This window comes from Tachypleus tridentatus, chromosome 6 (assembly GCF_004210375.1).
Source record: "Tachypleus tridentatus isolate NWPU-2018 chromosome 6, ASM421037v1, whole genome shotgun sequence".
Lineage (NCBI taxonomy): Eukaryota > Metazoa > Arthropoda > Merostomata > Xiphosura > Limulidae > Tachypleus > Tachypleus tridentatus.
In genome coordinates, this window is record NC_134830.1 from 93,614,744 (window position 1) to 93,640,672 (window position 25,929).

Genomic DNA, 25,929 nt, shown 5'->3' on the forward strand with positions numbered 1-25,929 from the left:
AAACCTAACATAAAATATAATGAAGAGACAAAGCAGCAGGACTACCAATAAAACAATTAGACTTTGGACTGGAAGGAAGAGCTAAGTAGTCTCCTGACACATATGCAAATAAGGTGGGAAAGAGGAGAACTGGGTACTTAAGATGCATGTATTGTATTGCAATAAGAACATTTGAAGATTTAGATCAAATGACATAAACAAAGTGAGTTCAACAGAACAAGAAGATAACTACTAATTAGCATTGATTTCTATAGGCTAAACCTGATAATCTATAATGAATATTTAATTTGAGTTCTTTTATATGCTTGCCTACATTAACAAAAAAGATGAAAACTAAAATAAATACAACTTCAGCTAGGTGAAATATCATAATCTATACTTAAATCACTTTGACATTAAAATTCCAGAGTTGAATAATAATTTTATCCAAGTATTTTATAATACATATGATGAATAACTTGTACACTTTTTGAAAAATTATCATATTGACAGTACTGTACAACAAGATTGGAATAACACCTCAAAATTAAGAGGTATATGAGACTTTGCAAGAAAACTTAAAAATACAGGAAACATTTTTTTAAATTGCTCTGATGACCACTTCAAATAATATTGGTACTTACAACAATGGTTCCTTCTTTTCCATGATTCTGATGGAATTCAACCATTTCTTTAAATGGAAAATCACAAATGACATCACTGTTCAAAACAAAGAAAGGTTCTTGATCTGAGCTGAGGATGTCTTTTGCTAAGGCTAAAGGTCCTGCAGTTCCCAAAGGTTCATCTTCATACGAAAGTGTAATTTTTACTCCTAACTGATAAATAACATATATTCATTATTTATAGATATATATATCTATAAAATTTAAATACAGTAGAGTTTTTCACTGGATATCAATCTTTGTCATGGCGAATAGCCTAAACAAGATTGTTATCTTTTAATATTTTTATTGTATCATAAGATGTTAACTGTTCAAGTGGTTCATGAATTTTGAAGATACATTCAATATTATGGCCACACACTACAGGCAAGATTTAAAAAGATAAACTACCTTACTCTGACATGATAGTTACCAATATACATAATTCATATACCATAATAATTTACATGGAAATCACAGAAATGGGTAAGTACCTTGACTATAAATCAGACTAACAATGTAAGACAGGAATCATAAATTGTCTGCCTGATTTTCAGAATTACACAAGATTTATAATAACAAAGAACTTAAGAATCAGGAAGAAAAACACATAACTGCAAACTACTTCAATAATGAATACCCAGAACAATGGACATTAAAAGATAAACAATAAGAATAAAATCACACATATGTACTAATATTTCTTTAAGTTACAGGTTTCCCTGAAAAATACAGAGGATACATAAACAACAGGAAATCATCACACTTGTCAAAAGTGATAAAACAATATGATTGTGGTTAATACACACCATTTCACCTAAAGACCCAACAGAGAAGAAAAACATCATTTAAATCTTTCCTTATGAATGGAGATTTGAATACAGTAGAGAAAAAAACAGACCAAAAACAGAGTGAGACACTTGAGTGGATAATGTATACACTTTTACTGCTAAGAGCACCCAAGATCAAATCCTGGCCCCTACTATAAAGAAAATAGTCTTTCTCAGAGCTTCCCTGAAATGAAAAGCAGACTAGTAGTCAAAACATAAGACCAGTTAATAATTAGTAAACATGTATAAATATACATACATAGTTACTAGTTAATAATTAGACTTAAGTGATCCTATAGGCTATTAACCACCACAACAAATATTACAATTATTTGCACTTTTTTACCCATTTTTCATTTTCTGTGGTATATGCACACACTATTACAGAAGAAAAAAATCACAAAATGAAATAAAAAGAAAACTCTAAAGTTAAGATTCTTCTGACAAAAAAAGGTATCACATAATTACCTCTATGCATAACAAATTGCTAATACCTTCTATCACCTGCAGATGTTTTTGCACATAAGATAAACCTATGAATGAAACTCACACCCCTACACATAATAAGACATACCTGTGTCAGTTTATGATGCACTCTGTATTGTACTATAATACTGGTACTATACTGGGAATACTAAAAGCTGATTCTTGACTGGTAAAAAAGGTGGGTGGTTTTACAGAAGTGAATTATCTACCTGATATACATTTTTAGATAAGAAAAATGTTAACTACATAATTATCCTCTATGTGTTTGTGAATACTGCAACAAAAGAAAAAAAAACTGAGCTTTAAAAGTCTCTGGGTAGATTCTGTAACAACAACAGGAGGGACATAAAACAGAGTCAAAAGACACCTCAATGTGATGTAACTAAAAATGTTACACAAAGATGTTGGGAACTGTCCACATCCTCACCTGCAACATCTCATCCAGGGTACATAAGCAGTCTGAGACAAGAGAAGCCATGAAATAACAAACTTGATGAGAGGTGAAATGAAAAAGACAAGGACAACTGCTTAACTAAATGGTCAAAGGGATAAGAGACAAGTCATGAGAAGAAAAATCCCATTGCAAAATAAGATCGCAATGAGAAAAAGTGGACCATGTGGTATATTCCACTAATTTGACAGAATCCACTAAAAAGAATAAAAACTACACAATTCAAGAAAATAGGGCAACATGAAGAACAGGTTAGTGTGACATTTCCCAAAATAAAGCCTCCAAACAAAGAGGAAGAGGATAGATAGCTAAAGAGATGAGTAAGCAAAAGGCAAAGAGGAGTTTATTGCATGTAAAAAGAATGTCAGAGAAGAAAAACACCCCAAGATTCAATACACAGAAGCACTTTTTCTAGAAAAGAGGAAGAATTTTAATCACAGGCCACAGTAAAAGTCTTAAATTCATGGAAGGCATGACAAATGATAGTCAACACAAAACAAACACAGAATAAATCTGCAACAATTAAGAAAGAGAGTAAGAGAGAGAAGAAATATCTTAGATTAGATGCATATGAGAAACTTGTCAATTAACCATGCAAAACAATTTGAATAAGAGAACAAATGGCACATGCCTGAATTATCAGAGAATTTAACCCTTGTCAGGGACAGAAGAACCAGAAGCAAAGGTAGGTTGTAGGAAGAGCTGGCCAAAGATAAAGCAGGCTTAGCATAAGTTACAGAAGCATAATACTAAGAGTCATGGGTTTAAGATAAAGCATGTAAGATATATAAACAACCCTGTGATGTATAGTGGCAGTAACATTGCTTACCATCAAAGTATTCTAAATGCAGTTGGTATGGGTATTAAAACGTTAATTAAAATAAAGTACAAAATAGCACTTCGACCTTTTTGGGTCATCTTCAAGTTAAAAAAGAGAATTTGTAACTAACTGTTGCAAGGAACATGTTTTAGAGATAAGAGTGTAAACAGGTAAGAAATTGTAGGGAGCATTTCAATTAGATGTTAGACCATCAATTAATATAGGTATAGAAGTGTTCCTTTATACTGGTTCAATTTTGGTTTGCATTCTTGTATAAGTAGGGCTTCCTTGATTTTGCATTTGTTTGTATTTGTTCCCCTACTTAGTATGTTGGTGTTTTCTGTAGTTATTTTGTGCTTATTTGATATGCAGTGTTTAAAAATGTGAGGCAATGCATGTTCTTTGATCTGTTTTCCATTTTTATGTTTGTTTCTTGAATATAGAAGTCATGGCAGTTGTTGCATTGTATTTTATGTATAATATTTGATGCTATGTTTGTCAGTATAATTTTTACACAGTATGGACATTACTTTTGTATCTGTTTTTTTAAAATAAATGTAGTGTTTACTGGAATGTTATGCTTTGTTGCAAGTTTTTTCCAATTGTTGGTTATTTTGTCGCTAATATCAGAAATATGTAGTATGCAGCAGTGTAAGGTTTTATAGTTTGTTGTTTCTTTGATTTATTATTAGTTTGTTTGTTCTTGGTCTAGGTGTGCGTGTTTAATTTTTTTCAACAGTTTTTGCAGAAATATGTTGATGAAGTGTTGCTTTATTTGGTTGATTTCATCATTAATTTTATCAGGTGAGCACATTTTTGAGGTTGTGTTTATTTGGTTTCTTAATTTGTTAAGTTTTTGCTTTGTTTTACATGCCGAGTCCCAAGTAATATATAATTAGTATGGGTGATTTTTCTGTGGATTTCTGTCTTAACTTGTGTATCAATTCTTGTGATTTTGAGGTTAAGAAATGCTATTTGATTAGTTTTCTTATATTCACAGGCAAACTTAATGTTGGGGTGTATGAAGTTAATGTGGTTAAAAAAAAATAAGTGTGTGTTCTACAGATATGTTCTCTTGTCCCTAAAACATGAGCCCAACAACAGTCAGTTGCAAACTTTCTTTATTAACCTGAAGATGACTTAAGAAGGTCAAAACACTGTTCTGTACTTTATTTTAATAAAAGTGTTAATACCCATAACAGCTGTCTTTAGAATAGATTTTTACTTGAAGTGGATTTCTTATCATCATGAATTACCACAATAATTCCAATTTCTTTTCAAAATAAATATGAAGGAGAGTCTGGACCCTGAAAGGTTTCAGAAATGTGGATATATGAAGCCATATTAATAACATCCATGAAACTGAATTCATATAAAGTATCAATATTATAAGTATGTCTTTTCTGTTTTTTTCAGAAAGTCTGATAAGTCATTGGTATTTAGGATTTTGTCATTTTTTTACTGTTAAATTGAGATCAATTATCAGCTTTTCAAAAAAATAAAAATGCTGAGGTAATGATGGTAAAAAACATTCCTGTAAAAGATACTGTATCACAGACTCTGGATCATGTACTGCAAGATCTTGTAGTTAAGAGAAAAAATGAAAGTAATATAAGAAAATATAATATGTTGCAATGTCTATAACAGAAATACATTTAAAAAAAGGCAAAAAAATAATGATTTGAATATTAACTAAATATAAGTGTCAAAAGTATGAAATTCATGATGAAAAGGAAAGAATACAATTGAACACTGTAACAACAAGGAAAATATTGAACTTCTGATATATACAAAGAACCCAAATGGATTACAGTACAATCTAGAATGCTTACTCTATTGGTGAAGAGCAATAGTCTAATGCTGAATTCACTACCGTCTGGTACAGTACACATTATTAATTACAGAGGTGTAAATTTTATTTAAAGTTAGTTCAGGTTCTGAATTACATTTTGATAAAAACAAATATTTTATTAATTAAAATTAATTAATTTTATTAATTGCTAATTAATTGATAGTGTAAAATCTACTAAACAGAGGATTATTAATATTTTCATCAGTTCATATGAAAGATTAAAATGTATACTGGAACTTAATAGTATAAATTAGATTTGTAACATTACCTACCAACTATTTTTCATATTTTCTTTAAGCAATGTACATGCGCATAGCAAAATATTGTAAACAGACTAGCATGAGTATTTAAAATAAATGTAAAAAGAGATAGATTATAAGTCACATATTAACTAAATTATAAGTCACATATTAACTAAATTATACAAGCTTTTTAAAGTTATGATGTCATTTTCTTCATGTTGATTAACATGTTGTTAATCATTAAATGCCACTGCTTTTCCAACCTCTTTGCCATATGCTATTTCTCAAGTTGAGAGGTAAATAATATTAAAATATTATGAATGAAAATGCTCCAAGTTTAAAATTATTGAATTTATTTGATAAACAATCCTAATAATTACCAATTTTATATTATTCATAGCTTCATCTACATTTTTCATTTACTGCTTGTTTTCACTGAAAGTTCATTCAATAAATTCTGTTATCCCAAAAAAGCTTGTAATTACTTGAAACTGGCATTAAACACAAGTACTTAAGTTCCTTAAATATTAATCAATAATTTACCTTATTTGTTGAGTTTAAAATATTTCCACACACAGCATACAGTCAACTTACATTATGCAATCTAGAACAGGTCACCTCCAACATTAAGGATGCTAACTATCCTGGAGTTCATGTGACTTATTCATATACTTTAAATGATCAAGTGCAAGTCCAAGTACATATACTTAAGTGACCAAACAAGTATAATTTAATCATTATGAATAATTTATGTTATCTGTAGTTTCATTTTTTTTCTATTAGGGGAAGCAAGGTGCTGTGGGCCATAACATACTATAAATAATGAACACTAAAGTGTGTTAAGTTATGCACCAACCATTTCTGAACAACTTAAGTTACTATAGTTCCAATTAATTAACACAGAATAAAATAGCTGAAACAATGACAGGATAACATAATTCACTTATATTTATTTGGTATCATTAAAGGTAATTATTTTCTGTCTTAACCTAAAATCCTTTTAAGAAACCCAATTCACAAATTTGACACTAAATATGTTATATCCTTTACTTATAAATGATCATGGTTACTGAAACTAATATGCTTAAATATAATTTTATTACAGCTATCTGCAAAAAAAAACAACTCACCTGTACTTCTTCAGCTTTAATTTCCTTCTCTAATAGCTCTGCTCTGTAACTGACAGCCAGTATCACATGTGTTACACCAGCCTATCAAATACACAGATTTATTAATAACTAAAGAAGCATTTTTCTAGCATCATCTCTATGATATAACTACCATTTAGTATTTACTGAAGACTTCTGTTGTAAACATAAATGTTTACAAGTGTGATATCCAGGCCACGTTTTCTAACTGCTTTATTTATAGGCATGTTTATTGAAATCTTTATTTAGTTTGTATGTAATGTTCATATATTGCATGTTGTTTTTATTTATTTCATAATAAAAATTGTTTTGTAAAACTTGTACAGTCTCATTATTCTATCCACTATGAAAACTCATGTTACGAAATACAGATTATTCCTGAATGAATCTGCTGTTATTAGTGTGTAACTCTCTGAAAACACATAATTAACAACATGACACTAACTTCTTTAAGGCTATCCTAAAGCTTTTGCTTTTAGAAACATAAATTAGATTAGCCTGTAAGCTATATATAGTTATTAACAGCTTTTGTAAAAAACTTCCTTCCCATAAAAACTACACTGTGTTTTAAAGCTAGAAATAAACAACTCACACTACAATTTTGAACTACACACAACTTAGATACGAGTTCAACATGTAATTCTGTCCTTAGAAATTGCATTTGTTAACATAAATGACTTGTTTAAGTTATGAATTATTTCAAACTTCATAACACAATAACTGTAATATATTTACAATATAATTCAAGGGACATAGCTTGTGGAACCCATGAAACAAATCTAAAAAATTCAAATTAATATAAAATTAATGAAACATTAACTGATGATTATGAAATGGCTAGGTTATTAAATTCTGCTTTTTCTTCAGTTTTCACTAATTAAAACTTAAGCAGTATTCATCATCTTGAACAACTGATATATGAAAGCAAAGTTGAACAATACAAATGAATAAATTCTAGTTTGTTAAAATAAAAATTGGAAGTTTAAAGAATGATAAAGATTAAATATGTGAGCCATTCGGAAATTTTTTTGTAAGTCCTTGAATAGAAAATAAGTACCAACAGATTAGTTGATGTCAATCCTATCTTCAAGGGAGGTAAAAGAAGTTGTCCCAGTAATTTTAGGCCTGTTATCTTACATCAGTTGCGAGAAATATTTTGGATAGTCTGATAAAAGATACTTTGCAAAGTCATTTAATAAAGTTTAGAATTTTATTGGATAGTCAACATGATTCCACTAAAGGAAAATCTTGCCTTACAAATCTTTTGACATGCATTGAAAATGTTACTGCAGATGTAGATGAGGGTAAGTGATTAAATTTGGTGTATCTGGATTTTCAGAAAGCATTTGACAAAATGCCACATAAAAGGCTTGTTAAGAAACTTCTCTCTCTAGGTGTGGTGATTAAATAAGTGGACAGAATAGTAGCCTGATGGAAGAAAGCAAAGGATTGTTATAAACGGAGCTCAATAGAATGGAATTAATGTTACAAGTAGTGTACCTCATGGCTCAGTCTTAGGGCCATTGCTCTTTTTGATTTACATTAATGACATAAATGCAGTAATGGTCAATAAATTAATTAAATTTGTTGATGATAAAGGTCTTGGGTGTTGCTGACTGTGAAGAGAATGCTGCTGCTTTAAAATAAATGACAGATGGGTTTTATTATGATAAATGCAAGATACTGTATGTGGGTTATCATAATTTGAATTATAAGTATAATTTGGATGGGCATAATCTCAAGACTGTCATAAAAGAAAAGAACCATTTGTGTAGCGGTTGATCAGTCTCTTAAGCCGTTGAAATAGTGTGCTGTTGCTTATGGTAGGGCAAATGGGACTAGATTGTATCTACAGAAATATTGCATAGAAGTCTATAGAGATTATAATTTAATTGTACAGATCACTGGCTAGCCCACATTTTGAATACTATTTTCAGTCTTGGGCTCCTTACCTTAGGAAAGGCATTGAATTTTTGGAAAGAGTTCAGAAGAGGGTTACTAAAATAGTACCTAGGATGGGTATTTTTCTTATAGCAAAGCCACATCAGACTTCCTGCTGCATTCACTGAGGGTAATCAAACTCCTGATTTTAGCATTGTAAATCCATAGACTTACAATTGAACCAGCAGGGGACCTAGGATGGAGGAGTTGTTATATGAGAAGAGATTAAGATTCTTAAAATACTGTTTTCTCTCAAAAAAAGAAGAGTTAAAGAGAATCTTATTGAAGTTTTTAAGGTAGTAACAGGAATGGATAATCTTGATCCATCAAAATTTTTCACACTTTACAGGAAGAACTACAGAATTAGAAGACACAAAAACAGATTTAGGGAAGGTAGAAGCAGTCTTCAATAAAGAAAATTGTATTTTTCAAATAGGGTGGTTGGTTTATTGAGTGGATTGCTTTCGGATGTAGCAGAGGCAGTAAATTTGAATGAGTTTAAAAAAATGCTTGATAGCTATATCAATGATAAGGGCTGGCTTTAATTTTTTTTCTTATTATTAATTTTAGTTTCGCTTAGATAATGGGACAGCCCAAATGGACCAACAGGTTCCTCATTGTCCCTAAACATTATTTGAAATAAACCAAAACTAAAACTACTTTTTGGACTTAAAAGAACCAATCATGTACATTAAAGCATAAAATGTATGTTGATAAGAATTTCAAATTCTAAAAGTTTACTAATTTAATATTATTAATAAAAATCATTTTAGAAATTAAATGTACTGAAAATATTGAAATTTATCATAAGATATGAACAAATGAATGTTTGTACAATTTTGTAAGTTATGTATGTATTAGAGGCTATATGCAACTCCTTTCATTTTGTAAAATCTTTGTTCACAACTTCAATGTCATTTAAATATGGACTATAAAAAAACAGAAAAATTTTAAATTGTTGTATCTTAAAAACAAAATGTCAGAGGGGTGCCAAATTTTGCCAAAGACACATTTAGAATCTTCAATTTATAAAGTTGTTTCAAAAACAATCATAAATGATGTTCAGTGTGCTTTTCTTCATCTTAGTCCATCATATCAAGTCTATTTCTATATGGTGCTACTGTATACTTTATCTGTTCTTGTTTAGTTCATCAATTCTTGCAATATTTTGCAAGAACCGATAAAAAATGTTACTCATACCAGAAAATATAATTTTGCAATACCAGAATTACAAAAATGAAGAGCTTTTGATCAAAACTGGGCAAACTACCAAAACAACCAAAAAGGAAGACAAATCAAACACAGCATCACACAATAATGAAGTTACCTAAACTCAACTGTAACAATAGGGTAACACTTCTAACAGGCATTGCAAGCAAAATCATAACTCACTCAACCTTAGTGCAGAGGAGACAACCTACAACCAGAAATAAGAAGATATGGAACATTCACAGGAATAAAGCATGCATATCAAGTTGTCAGCATTAAGAGGTAGACAAAGTTATCCAAACACAAATGTAGGAGCAGGGTAAAAACTTCCTGCAACTGGAAAAAATTAGAGGAGAGGCATCTGCTGCAAACAACCATAGAAACAAGGTACTGTAATCCTGAACATAGCATCACAAGAAGAATCCCACACAGGCCAGACACCCTCCAGCTGACATTTGTCCACCTAGGAAAAAGTAGCCAGGGGAGATAGGAGGAGGAAAACAAATTTTGGCCTCTTCTCAATGAGCAAATAATCATGAGTATGTATGGCAAAGTAAATTTCTACACTCATTACAAGAAAGGAGGGGGACAGTAAACTAGTTCAAGAATTCAGAGAAATAATGCATTGGAGAAAGTGCAATGAAAAACAAACAAACCTAATTTAATCAATTAAAGATTAAATTCATTAATCATTCTAATCAATGATGGTTAGAAATCCCCTTCTGTTTTACTTATGGAGTCCATGAATGACAGGCCACCAGAAACAGAAAATTATTGACATCTAGCATGTATATACATACCACTGGATATGCCACCAGTGGTCTCTCAGAAAAACTTCATCTCTATAGAGAGCATTATAGTGCAGGTTTGAGAAAAAGCATACCTGAACAGGAAACAACCATTATCAGTGGTTGAAAACTGGTAATTGTGAAGTAGAAACTTATATGAAATGAAGTGATTAGGCTTACCCTAGTCAAGGGTGAAATGATGAGCAGAATTGCCATAGGAGAAAGCCAATATTCTCCAGAGAAAGATACAGCTTGGTCGTGTGCAGGTAATAAATAAGCAGCAAAGGTACTGGAAGTAGTCCACATTCCATTTTGAACAACCTTTTTACAGAGAAGTTGTTGTTGTTGTTGTTTTGGAATTTCGCACAAAGCTACTCGAGGGCTATCTGTGCTAGCCGTCCCTAATTTAGCAGTGTAAGACTAGAGGGAAGGCAGCTAGTCATCACCACCCACCGCCAACTCTTGGGCTACTCTTTTACCAACGAATAGTGGGATTGACCGTAACTTTATAACGCCCCCACGGCTGGGAGGGCGAGCGTGTTTGGCGCGACGTGGGCACGAACCAGCGACCCTCGGATTACGAGTCGCACGCCTTACGTGCTTGGCCATGCCAGGCCATTTTTACAGAGAAATCCAAAGTTGTGTGGTTAAGAACATACTGATGTGATGAATTTGATAAATAGAAACATTGTGGAGATAGAAAACTTCCATGGTTAAGTCCATTTTTACCAGCCTAATGAGTTCATGTAATCAACCAATATGTGTAATATGGGACAGATCATAGGAAGTGGATGAGTTCAAGGGAATAAGAGCTTGGGAACATGAATCCCAAAAAAGAGTCAATAAGAGTTGCATATCACCTTATGGAATGACATAAGTGGCAACACAGGTTTTAGGAAGGAAAAACTCTCAGGATAGAGAGTGACATATGTGAAATGGTAAAAGATGCAGGTAACATTAATGGAATAAATATCTCAATGACAATAACCACAAGCAAGGAACAGAAGTAAACAGGTCTTGATAGAGAGAAGGCAATGAAAAATGAAGACAAAGGTTTAAATGGAGGATGAGAAAGGGCATAAAGGACCACCTTGAGTTCCCAATAGGAAATTAGAAAGAATGGAAAAACCAAAACCAAATGAAATATGAAAGAGAAGGAGGTCAAAGAAGGTCATCTGATAGCGAGATATGAATGAAGTCAAACAACCAGGTGAAAAATAAGGAAATGTGAGGAACAGAAGGGTGAGAAGAACAAAAAACCATGGCAAAGGAACCAAAGTCAAAAGGTATGCTATCATCTGTGGTAAATAGCCATGAAAGAATGTTAATGGATTGGGGAAGGAAAGATGCAATATGTGAAGTCAGTCCTTAGTTTATGATAATGGACTTGACAAAAGCAATATGTGTAGACAGAGTGGTGATATCTGAAATGAGGAATCACTCCATGACGAGAATTTTTTAGGAGTTAACTGACCCACCACCAAATTCAGAGAGCCAGGAAAATGATAAGCTAAGAGTACAATGTGGTAAACGTGAGCCCAGAAAGAAGATTCAGGATCTGAAAGCACAGACACCTGGAATTGGTACTTTTGGCCCAGTGATACAAGTGACTGTTGTGAAGATGTTGGAATGTACCATAACAACCACCCTCCCATATGAGATGAAGGAAGATTGACAAAACTCAATCAACTGTCAAAGGTTCAAGGAAACTGATATGAAGAGAAGACTCCTTGATCAACCAGAGACTGAAATTCTCCTGGATGATTTCACGAAGAGATGTAAATCAAATGAGGTGGAGTAAGCAGCACTCCTACTGTGGTCTGGACTCTAACAACCAATCCATGCATCTGAAGAGAAATTTCATTGACCAAGGAGAGTGCACAAAAAGCAACTTATATGAGCACGACCCATGGGAATGAGAGCATCCAATAAAGCCAATATCCCCAAGGAGATAAAACATTTCATGTCATACAAACAGAAAGGCCAGCCCAGTTGAGGTTGGAAAAGAAGGGTTGAGAGGTGTAAAAGTGACCTTCCCTACTGTCATCAGAAATACCACCCATGTGGTCTCTGGATGTAAGTAGGAGGAAAAAGGTAGGAACCATTTATTCATAGAAAGAAGAGTGTAAAAACTCATAGGGTAAAGATGTTAGACAATAGTTTGTATTCCCTGACAAAACACTTAAAAGATCTGATAGTAGTATAAATAGTAGGGCAATGGATGGGAAAACCTGACATAGAACAATAAATATCTATCAATGAAATGGGCACTGTAGGGAAGAACTCCAAATAGTATATTACAAGGAGAAAATGAAGTTTCTATGACTACAAACAAAGGAAAATGAGTCAAAGGCAGGATCAACCCCATGAATGGGAAAGAAATGAACACCAGCAATCTAATAAAGCAAAATAAGTATGTCCTACACTGACAAAAATTAGGATGATAAGGCACACAGTAACAATTATGAAACAAATATTCAGAGAATAATGAATAGTATACTACTAGTTGTAATATTACATAATGTACAAATTATCTAAATATGAACTATCTAACTATAGAGTCCACAAAGTATGTAATAATAATAATGAAAATGCAAACTGACCAAAATTATCCAGAAATCACACTGATGATCAATATTTAAATTATAATTCTTCTAAGTTAACCAAGATGATAAAGAACACTTAATTAAGTCATACAATGATGAAAATTAGGATAAGGCACTTAGTTTACAAGGATGAAAAGTACTCAAAGAGAACAATGGCTTAGATATTACTTGTAGCAATAATATGTTATGTATATAAAAAATATAAATATACCTCTAGTTAAAGTACTTATTGATAACAAGCAAACCCATAAAATTTGCTGAAGCTACAAAGTACATAATATTAACAAACTCACAAAACAATCATATTTATCTATAAACAATTTAAAAATAAATATCTTACTTTTAATTCATCTGGAAAACCTCAGATGAAAAACGACTCATAAATACCTAACTTACCAAAATCCAATCACTGATGACATGAAACACTTAATTCTCCTGTATGTAAAAATAAAAGGCAAATCCACACAAAGGGCAAATGAGCTTCACCTATCATTGGTACATCAACCAGGTGTGAAATATACATGATAAAAAATTGGAGCAATATGAAGAAAGGAGGAGAACAACAATTCTCCACCAAAGTGAATGATATGAAAGCAGAGCAACTGGTGGAATGCTAAAATTAAAGTGCTGGAAAAAAGAGAGCTCAGATTGTCTTCTTTGTATTCTCACCTCAGAAACAGTCATGTTGAATATATTTGTAGTTAAGCACAAAGCTACATAAAGGGCTATCTATGTTCTTCCCACCACAGGTACAGAAACCTGGTTTCTCTCATTGGTAAGTCTGCAGACATACCACTGTGCCACTTTTTATATTTTATATTTTAGACATAATGACTGTTCTTCACTTCACACAAAGTATCCAGTCTGTTTATTTATTAGCTTTAAACTAATTCAGTTCAGCTGAATTTGGATTTACACTGTAATGAATTATCCTAATAAGTCTTTCCATGATAAAGCAAGCATACCATAACCTATTTGCAGAAATGAGTTAATATGAGAACATCATAAAAATAAAAGACATTTTGAACAGATTACTGTTTTAAACAGATGAACACAACACCAGCTTATGCTTGAATACATTGTTTGACACAACAGAATACATAAGATGAATTTGAAAAGGTGCAAAAAACAAATTTACAGATTACTGGAAATTACAAAAGACTGTTACAGAAAAATGTGAACCTAGTCAAATGTACAAAGTGGAAACAACTCTAAAACCTTAAACTTTAGCCAGACAACCAAATTCTGAATTGATGAAGATGGACAAAAACCACTAAAAATTAATATCTGACACCCTAGGCTTTGTTCTGTATAAAAACTTCATAACAAAGTGCTTATATTAGGTTTTATTTATAGTTAGTGGCTATGAAGGGATCAAAATTTAAAATAAGGTATTAAAACTTAAAATTTCCTGTAAATACTTAAATGTTTTAATTTTTTAATCAGCTGAAAATTATGGGATAATAATGTACTATTTGATATCTGGAGTATTTGAAGGACTTAAGTTTTTGTTTTTTCAGAAACTATTTAGGAGATGGGTCATGTTGATTGGCTTAACAATGGAGGTATGAAGATAGAAGATGAAAGATGAGTTCTGGAAATCCTAGTTGCAAGTTTGTTTGATTAAAAAATATTTAAAGCTACTTCTAACTTTCACATCTGAAATGATTCAATAAAGTCATGTTTGCTGGCAATGTGGAAAAGCCATCAGTTGCATTTACATATAACTTATGAGAAGTTTAGGGTTTTAAGTTATTTAGTGATGAATTTAACAGAATAAATTATTTTATGATCTCTTTGTTTATATATTCGGTATTATGCCAAGCTAAGCCAAAAATGTGGACATACATCAATAACTTAGAAGAGCACACCCATATTCTGTTAATCAAAGCTATAGTATATATAACTGAATTAATTTAGAATAGCACTTCTGTACTTTTGAAAATACCTTCACCAGAGCCTCTACTTGGTGCATCATCATTGGTTTATTACAGAACTCCACTAGTGGCTTTGGTCGACTTAAAGTGAGAGGACGCAGCCTGGTTCCATAACCACCAACTAATATCAGAGCTTTCATAGTTCATCTGTTTGTCATCAGACAATAATTGACAGCTTTTAAAAGTACAAAATTACAAAAGATGTTTCTAAGTGAACACAATAAATTTCTTAGAACTACCTATTCTATGAAAAATTTGTTTATGCTAATATTATAAGTAAAGAAAACATTAACAGAAAAAAATAATTTCAAGATATTGAAGATACTGATAACTTAATATTAAGTAATAAATTCAATCACATTTATTTTAAGATACTGAGGATATATGCAACTTAATAAAACTAGTAAATTTGTTCCAAATAAGTTTAAGAAGCTGAGGAAACTAATAATTTGATAAAACTATTATATCAGATTTCAGTTTTCAATAACAACACATACCAAACCTAACTTTTCAAAGATGCCAGAAAAATGTGTGAAATCTAACACCAAAAAAAAACAACAACAAAAATTTTTTTTTACTATTTGCTGTTATGCTCTCAGCTTTGTGCTCATTATTTTCAAGGAGAAATCAATATTCCAAACTTGATCTTATCCTAGTTGTCCAATTTAGTACATTACAATATACTTGATAATTCTATAATGGGTGAAACATTACTACAGCAACACATATTAAACAAAACATACAAATGTCTTTGAATCCTTCTTTTTGACTGATGCCAGTCCTCCACAAGCACATCACAAACAGAGAAATACTTCTACTACAGTTCAATGATTTAAAATACCAAAACTTACGACAATTTTTTATATGCATTTAATTACAATAATAAATACAAAATTACTGTGATGTCCTATACAGCTTATGTGAAATACATGGTCTTTACAAAAGCATTTGGTTTGTGAATTAAATATAACAGTCCAAAACTGGCAATCTAGCACAAGGTTCATTCCTGGATAGTAACTTCTGAGCTCACTTAAGTTAGTGATTTCCTAGATCAGTTTTCTGGTTCATGAACATGTTATAAAATAAATATAATTACAGAAAAAAAACTCTTCTTTTGTTCCTAAATAGTATACAGTCTTTACTAATTTAAACTTTTTCTAGCTATTTCAATTGTCCCATGTTTTGTTTTCTCAAGTTATACTTGCATATTCAAATTGTTTAATCTCATGTATATATTTTTATTGTAATTACAAATATTTGTTATTTGTTTTGTACCTCAAGATTACTGATAATGTAATTGTGATTACTCCAACACATTTAATAAGTACTTTTTTTTTTATCACACTCATGATGTGTTTTATCAATAAGTTACATTTTCCAAGAAGTAGTCAATTATTAGTACATTCTTATGATGATGTGGAAATTATTGTCTCAGGACCTACAGGCCTAATGAAAAAGTGGATTACAAAAAAAAAAGAAAAGATAAATCTCAACATCCAATTTTTAACAGAATGAAAAACTTAGTCATTACTTTTTGAGTTTCTTCAGTAAAACTAGCTAAAAAAAACTTCAAAACTCAACAATATGCCATACTTTTTATATTTGATGAAGAACTTGAATGGAAACACCGACAAAAACATAATTTTTTATCAACTACCTTATTAGTCTTATCAACTGAAGTAAAGAGAAGAAAACTCCTAGACACAAACACATACAGAATGTTAAACCAAGAAAAATTTCTCACAATGTAACTCACAGCAAAATCTTCCCTGACAAAGTTAGCTTTAACAACAGCAGCATCACTTTAAGTGTCCCTCAGAAAACTGCAATGGCCAAATTATTGAACTTCTCCATTCCTTCTTCAAAACTCAAACACATCAACAGGCTTTATCCCTAGGTAACATTGTACTTAAACCTATTTTTTTCTAAGAAAACTTCCAAACAAGTATAAGAATTATTTATTACCAAATTAAAAAACTTAGCACTCTCTACCTTCTATAACACATGAAGGATATCATCAAATCAGAAATTTGAAGAACTGACAGCTCTTGCAGAAGTCTCCAGAAACAAAAACATCATTACCACCCAACAAGACAAAGAAATGTAGTTGTTGTCCCCAACAAAACTGACTGTGTTAAGAATATGTTTAACACTCTTGACCAGATTAAATTCAAACTTAGAAACAAAGAACCATTAACTCATACTCTACAATTTGAAGGGAAAACTAAGAGAGTCCTTAGAAACCTAAATAAAAGAAATATTATTTCAAGTTGTGTTTACAACAATTTATGTTCCCTAGGTTCCCAACTTGGAATACTGTATGATCTATCAAAAGTTTACAAACCAGATCTCACCCCTCCAACCTATGTTTTCCACCATAGGCACTCAGTCATAACATTGCCAAATATTTTACAACCTTCTTTATACCTTTCACTAAAAAAAATTCAAATACTTGAACCCTTCTCATTTCCCCAAGAAACCAGTCACCCCCCCTCCAAAAAATCACTGATGGCTATATTTAATATTACTTCTTTTTATACTAATATCCCCTGGACAAAACCATTAATATTGCACTGTCTAATCTCTTTGTTAAAACATTCTGGTTAATGGACTTTTTAAACCATATTTCAAATTATGCTTGAACTCTCCTTAAAGTTCTCTCTAACAATACTCCTCATGAGAGATTGATGGCACTGCTAAGGGTTCACCACAGAGTCCTATGCTTGCCAACACTTTTCTGTCATCCCAAACTGAATTGGATTGACAACTGTCCTTCAAGCTTCAAGCCTGTTCTATACAGAAGAATATTTTGATGGTACTTTCCTTATTCTCTACAATTCTGATCATATCCAACACTTCTTAATTCACAACGCTTCTCTATACAGTTCACATGTAAAAATGGGACAAATGAATCTATTTCCTTTCTGAGCATTCTTGTTAGCTATGATACTAACAGCTTTTCAACTTCTATCATAAAAACACATTTACTGTCCTTTCCCTCAGTTTGACAGTTTTATACCTTTCTCTTTCAAATGCAATCTTATTCTCTGCCCACTAAACTGAGCCTATAACTCAGCTTATCCTATCTAGCCTTTAACAAAAAAAACAACTTCTACACAAAGTAGGTAGGTATTTTATGTTTATTGGCACAAAGATACTAGGTTAGCTGGGCACATGCTAATCAACCAGCAGTGCTACTCCACCATGTCCTTGCCCTACACATGACCTGTCATTTTGGTTAAGGAGTATTGTCAAATTAAACTGTATTAGTAGGTTTTAAAAATGTTTCCTGCAAAGAGACATTTGGAATGATAAAAGTCAATCAAATCCTTCATGTCATTCACATTTGTTTGAAAACTTCGACAGTTCCATTGGATTACTATGGCAATTTTTATTTATTTTGGAGGAGAATATGGCAAAGAGACCTTCTGCTTGCAGCCACATTTTTTTTCTTTACTGGATGTAGGTCAGTCACCCTCTATTGATCCTGCTCTGGATCAAGTAGGAAGGTCAGTGTTTGTAGGCATACATTCCAGTGATTGAAGGCACTGTTGAAATATCTCAGTTCGTATATACATTAGTTGTGATACCAAATGATAAACAAGTAGCTAATACAAAATAATTTATTTGCTATGCCATTAGTGATTTCATCTGGTTTTAAGATTCATAACCAGAAATAAATAGAATCCCAAAGCAGAAGAGACAGGAATATTATATACATTTGACATTTTATTAATTAATACAAATTACATAAAAAGTATTGTCCTCTTAAATAAAAAATGTCTTTCTTTAATGAGTAACCACATTCTGAATGCTACTGGCACAATGAAGAGCATGTTTCAACTTACCTCAGAGTTCTCCACTCTCCCACTTTCTACATCTTCTACATGACTATTGCACCCATGTCAGAAAGTGCTTTCCCACCATAATCCAGGTTTTGTAAATTCAATCATGGTGGAGAAGAACCGTGTATTTCTCAAATATGGGTAGATATATAGCAGTGTCTTTTAAAAACCAGTTTGAAACTCATTTAATTCCAAAAATGTAAAATTCAAAACAGATTTACCACTGAATAGCCTGACCTATCCTTTCAGAATGGCCAAGTAAATACTAATTCACTTGACTACAATCCAGGGCAAAATTATACTGAATCATGCTGCACATGTCAATGTTTAATACATAAAAAATAAAGGAGCAAATTGAAGAGAATCACAGGACTATGAGCTACCATAAACTTGGCTGTTAGCAGGCAGAAAAGTTTGAGTTTTCAGGGGCTTTATGGTGCAAAGTAATGAGACTATCTGCATCAAGCAACTGTTAAAATGCAAAAAATAAGTAAAATACTTTAAAAGCAAATGGGAAAATTACCTCAAAGCTGAACAGTACCCACAAATCAGAAAAAATTGAACAGAACAACAAAGACCTATAGCCCATACAAAACTAAAAACATTATCAATCTGGACTAACATCAAATGCAAACCCTAAGAAAACACACACCTAAAATGGAGCCACTGCTCTCAGTTGTAAATACAGCATGAAAATAACACAATGGCAATTGTGACCCAAGTGTCACAAAAGGCCACACACTGGCTGGTAAGTTCCACATAAACAAAAGCAATGAGTAAGAAAACAGTGGCCAGTGTATAGTCTAGACAAGGCAACTTTCTTCTCTGATCCTTACAGAAACTAGATGGCCATACAACAACAGTAGGTTTGATCTGAAAAAGCTTGTTATGAAATCACTCATTCAAAATTACTACCAAAAGCATGAACCTGTACCCTGATCATAGGTCTGTATTCTACATAAAAAAACAGGTAAGGTTGTGACAATACCAGAGCAGATAGATGTAGCTGCACTGTCAGCAAATTCTTTCCTATGAATACCAAGATGGCTAAGTATCCATAAAAACTGAATAGAAACTGATAACACAGTGGCCAGTTGTTTCTTAATATGCAAGAGAAGTGGATGAGAACTTATAATGAGAGACTACTGGAGCAACAGAGAACTAAGAGTTACTAAATATAGTAGAGTTAGTGTACTGCTTAAGCCTTTATGTGAACCAAGGCAAAGTCATATGGTATTCAACTTGGCAGTGAATACAGAAACTGTAGATGGAATCTTATGGCTAAACAATGAGTCACAGTAAACTATGGAAGAGCCCAAAGAATCTTCTCATTTTGAAATATTTGTAAAAATGGGAGCCCAAGAACAGTTCAAAAGATATTCAGCAAAGTGAAGATGTTACTTTCAATCAATAGTATCCATCCTCCTAAGGTCAATCACACAAAGATCACAAGTGGGGACAGTTAGGAGCACTAGCAGGTTGGGCTAATCATCAATTCAGCCAGCTTTGTCTGGGTAAAAAAACTACATGGAAGAAGGGCAGATTGACAATTCCCAAAGAGTACAACCCACCAAGGCAGGAAGACACAATCCTAGGTGAGATGCTATGGTAAGTTGAAAACATTTGAGGTTCATAGGGCTTGGTGTACATTTTCCAGACCAGTAAAGGGCAGAAAGTTCCTGTACAGATTGAAAGCCCAAAATGATGTACAGGGGCCAACATCTTCAAAGCAGAGTTCATGGGTTCATAATCCAGCTTTGATCATACAAAGAAATGAGAGATCTTCAGTATGGAAAACTGAATCACTTTTCAAGAAATGGAAGAGAGGACATGGAAGATGTTCAGTACCCTATGAAGCTAGTTAATGTGAGAAAGAAATGACAGTTTGTAGTCAAGTATAAGTCCCAAGAACTTTGTCTCAGCTACAATAGGAAGAACATTACCATGGAAATGGGGATCAGGATTAAAGTGCAAACCTCAGTGGCAGCAAAAATACATGCATACTATTTTAGAGAAAAAGAAGGTGAAACTGCTTACTCTGATCCATTTCAACCAACAAATGAGAGCAATTGCTCAATAAATATCATCTGTAAGTCATTAAATTGCCATGCAACCCATAAGAGTAGAAGTCTTGTAAAATGTCATTCCTCCAGGTAATGTCATATACCTTCTCAATATCAAAGAAAAAGGACTCAATATATTCCCTCTTGATGAAGAATTCCCTAATCAAGGTTTAATATGAATTAGGTGTAGATGGTCTATGAGGTAGCACTGTTAATGAAACCCACACTGGGTTGGCAAGAGATTATTTGATTCAAGGGACTAACAATATGGGCATTACTTATCCAATCCAAAACATTATAGATACAGCTAATCGAAACAACATGGCAATAATTAGAAAGAATCTGATAACAAGTTTGTGCAAAGCATATGAAAAGGTGACATTTTCTTACACTGAAAGTGTTTTTCTAGTAATAATTATCTCCTCTAACAATGCAGCTATTAGCAAACTGTTAGGGTTTCTTTCTTTGCCCATTTAAACATTGGTCTGATTTTTACTCACTTTATCCAGTCTTTTATTCCTCATTTAATTGTCCTCGGCAATATGTTTCATAATACTCTCCACTGGCATCAATGCTCTCTCTATCTTGGTACTGTATATAAGTACCTTCTTCTGATAATGTTAACAATTTTTCAAGACTGACGTAATCCGTAGTCTCTAATACTGGCTCAAAGTGGGGAGGAAAGACAGGAGTGTATGAAAGAGGTACTGTGAGAAATACATTTTCAATTTAAGAGAATGTTAACTTCCAAAACATACATACATAGAATCCCACATTGATAAAATGGAGAGGCAAGTGAAAGAGGGCATTCTTCATAAAGAATCTGTCTGCATAGATTGTGAGTGTGCCAACAGGAAAGTAGTAACCTAGAGAAAGGGGTCATCTTAAATTTAGCACACGTATGTTCTTCAACCAGAACTTAAATCATGCAATTTGAGTGGAACTTGACACAATCCATCATTACTACAGACCCAGACCCAACCTGATGAACAAGGTCTCAGAGCTTGGGATTGGAAATATAGAGCCATGATTTCTAAATCCTCCATTGGTGGCTAGGGCATTTGGACAAACCCCCTCTCCTCAACTTGAAGAAGTACAAAAGGGAATATTACAAACTCAGAATGACAGGATCCTGTATGCCATACTCAAACTGAGAAAACAGAATGCATCCAGTCTGGAATTATGAACTCATCTTCACTCCTGAATCAAGGTAAATTCCATTTACCCCTGTAATCATGGAAAGGACATGGAACAAACAACCAAGAATTAAGGATGAAACCACTCTGTGTTGAAAATTATGAAATGACAATGGACCCTCCTCCAAGAACAATATAATGAACCAATATTAATCAAAAAAAGGTTTCAAGCTCATCCCAACCAGACAGCCAAGCATCAAATCTAAACCAATAGGTTCCCATACAGACTGGTGCCTCTCCAACTGACATCTGGAATAAACATTCAGGGATACAGGTAGAAGCCTCCCCAACTTCATTCTCTTTTGAAAAATGGAAGAAAGTCAATGGAATACTCTGGAGGAAAAGCCTCTGTCCAACACCTCAGCAACTGAATTCCAGAAGTGGTAAGAACTTTCTAGCTTCACGAGTAGGAAACAAAGAGGATAATGTGCACTGGGAAGTCTAAGGAACAGTGCTCTAGAAAAAGTACAATACATGAACCAAATTCCTTAAATATTTTTAAAAGCAAACAGATCCAAGTTATTAAATTCAATAATTTGTAGGAATGGGCAGGATCCCCTTATGCTCTACTCATAACAGTCTATCAGTGACAGTCCAGCATAGTACAGTAATACCATCCAGTCAGTCTTTAAACTGGGTGGTTCTTATTCTGTGGTCTTCATGTGGTCTGTTAAACGAATGCAAAAAAACTGATTTCTTCATCCTTCATTTTGTGTGTATTTGTGTGCATATGTGTTTTTATGAATTTTACTGGGGGGTCCATAGCTTTCAAATTAGATTCTCAAAAGGGGTCTATGACCCAAAAAAGGTTAAGAACCATTGCTCTAGGGGATCTTATAAAACACCTCCTTTCTACAGTGCCTGTTGCAACCTAGATAAAGTACACTGTTTTATTGGTTGCTAGTACAGAACTAGTTTAATAAAGCACATCTGCCTGGGCAACACTCACTATAGAGTAGGATATTGTGAAAAAAGGTAAGGAACCCTGCAAAATAAAGATGATATTAGTGATGAAAATATTCACATCTTCTTATAATCTAACAGATATGGTTAAGAGGGCTACTGAGAGTAATCAAAAACCCTCAGAGGAAGATATTATCAGATCATACAAATAATACAAGAGAAAAGTATTAGAGAAGGTTCACATACCACAACATGCAATGTCCTCCAGCAGGCAATTAAAACAGGCCATAACGAACATAGAAATAAGAAGAAGCGTAAGACATATGACTTGCAGAAAACTCCTCACCTCCAAAGACAGCCCAGGATAAGCGACATAGATAAATTCTGTACCCACCTCGACAAAACAACCAAGGATAAGTCTTGAAAAATTTATGGATACCACCAAGTAAAAAGACATTGTTAGTGACTGTAGAACTATTAATGCATGTAACATAACCCTTCATGACCTTCACTACACATTACAGTGACTGAAATCCAATGCTAATCTTCTGTTTTTTGGGCACCACAAACACAACAGAATAAAACTATGAAGGACTAGTACATCTCTGCCCATTGCCACTAGATCAATAAAGCTCTAAAATTTCTGAAATCCACATCTGTGGGAGGCAGAAACACTACAGGTTGGGTGGATTAGTGTGGTGAAGATCTGAACTGAATGACTAATTATGACTAAGGACATGTAGTATCCATGGATCCATAGTAAAGATTTTCCACACACCCAGAAATTCTAAGAGATGAGCCCCCACAAACCCCAAGGCATACAGTAATTACTCTTACAACTGTCAGCAGTCTGAATGAGTGAATGAATCTTGTAGATATAGATAGAATCTATTTAGGGTACCAATAGACCAAGGGGCCAATGTTGGGGTTCTCGATACTCAAATAGGAACAGAATTATGGCCTCATGTAGGAGGGGAAAAACAAGATTCCAACAAGGATAAATGTGGGTATACAATATCAATCCTTGATTCTGAAAACTCTAGAATGCCCTTAAAATCACAGGTTAGCAAATAAATGGGAGCCTAAGAAATCACAGAGAGCAGTAGCAGTCAGACAAATACCCTCCAATAATGCATTTCTATCCCACAAATCCCAATGCTAACACTGCTCCCAACTTATCAAATTTACTTTGTGATTGTTGAGAGTCTTCCAGCAAAAGTTGGAAGGATATTAAATATATAAACACCAAATATAGGTGGAGATGAATCTTAGAAAATTATGATCTATTAAGGGTGACTTCAGGCTCCATTCTAAAACCCCAAATTTCCAGGAGCAGGTCTATTGTTTGAAAGTCAGAATATGCATCTACCCATCCTATCTGAATCACATTGTTTTGACAAACATGGCAGAGAAAACTCCCTTCATGTAACTAGCAGTAAACCTCCTTGCATGAACTGTAATTACATGAATGGTTGGAGAACTAAATACCTTCCCTGAGACCTTTCAACCATCAAGTAAAGAGCAGGCTCAAAAACAGCTACAGAAAGAATCAAACACCATGCACATGGTGGACCAGCAGAAGAAAAGGAGCTGAAAATGGCTGATCTCAATGTAGCCTTCTTAGAAGCTAACAGAATAAAGAAAGGCACAGAAAAAAACAACAAATCCAAATTATTTCCAGAATGTCCCCAACTGCCTGCCTTAAAATATAGTCTCAAGCTCCACATCCCACTAAGAAGAAGGTCTCAGTATCAGATAAGTGACTCTCCCCACTCCACCTTAAAATGAGGAGTGAACCAGATAACAGATGTTGGATAGAAAAACCTAATTTGCCTCTGTGCAAAAAACAATAATCAGGGAATTTGTATCATGTGTTGATGTGCAAAATTAATTTTCTTTTATAAAAACCAACTAGGTAACACAAAGAATACTCAGAGTATATCCAACAGCTGCAGTACAAAGAAAACCATTAATGAATGCTTTTTTGACAAAAAAGTGATAACATTATTGAAGAAGGTGCTTAAATACAATATCATGACAGAAGGCACATTGATGTAGGTAGAAAGCAGAATAACCCTGCAATTTTATCAAAATGTGAATTTTCCTTTGCCATCCCTCAAAGATACTACCTTCATCCTAACATTCTGTTTACCATTAAAGTATTTCAAAAAATTCTCAATTATTTTTTACATTTTCAGGCAAAGTCTTTTTATATATTCTTTGATATTCTAACTTCCCATTTAACAAACTTTATTTAATCTTCTGAATTACCCATCATACCAGTCAATTTCTCAAAATTATGATGCTTCTCTTCAGTTTAATCTCTTATACATTTTGTAAGCCAACCTGAATTTTTACTTGCAGCTACCATTTACTTTTTTATAAAGAACAACTTCATCTTGAATATTTAAAAATTTTTCCCATTTGATCAATGTGTCCAATTAATTTAATTGCCCAGTTCATAAGAGATAGCTTTTGTCACATCCCTTCATAATTTGTTTTTGAAAATTGTGACCAAAATTTCATTATTTTTGATCCCCATATGCATAAAAACATTAACTTTAAAAAAGCAATGATCACCCTCCTGACCATTTTTATATTAAAGGTTAACAATGAAGGTAAAATACCATTGTTTCTTGAAGATTCCTCAAACAACTGGTGGAGAAAACCATATTTTTGAACAGTTTTCTAAAGCCTCCCTTACGGTTTGACTCTAATCAATATGCATGAAATTAAAATCATTCATAATTATGGGCTCATTAACAACAAAAGTATTTAATTTCACTCCAAAGTTTATCTTTAATTTCATCAGTATCATATAGGGGTCTGTAACAAATTTCCACTAAAATACAGTAATACCATCCAGTAGGTCACAAAATGCAACATAATGTACTTGATTAAGAAAACTTAAATGGGTTCAATCTCCTTGTTATTATTTTTAATATCCTCAACTTAAACAGGATGAAACATT

At 32.9% G+C, this 25,929-nt stretch overlaps 1 protein-coding gene across 10 annotated transcripts in view; it reads right to left on the reverse strand.

Annotated features, from left to right (window-relative positions):
- The window catches only part of Gmppb (GDP-mannose pyrophosphorylase B), a 48,967-nt gene that overhangs the window by 12,710 nt on the left and 10,328 nt on the right, over positions 1–25,929 (reverse strand). For 4 of the 10 annotated variants that reach the window (XM_076506224.1, XM_076506225.1, XM_076506227.1 and 1 more), the window contains 3 exons: positions 14,951–15,126; positions 6,453–6,533; positions 624–815 (listed from right to left, as the gene is read on the reverse strand). In XM_076506224.1, coding sequence (XP_076362339.1) covers positions 624–815; positions 6,453–6,533; positions 14,951–15,091 — 414 coding nt within the window. In that variant the 5' untranslated portion in view covers positions 15,092–15,126. The remainder of the gene's footprint in view (positions 1–623; positions 816–6,452; positions 6,534–14,950; positions 15,127–25,929) is intronic. The other 6 variants (XM_076506230.1, XM_076506231.1, XM_076506228.1 and 3 more) reach the window with 4 other exon arrangements.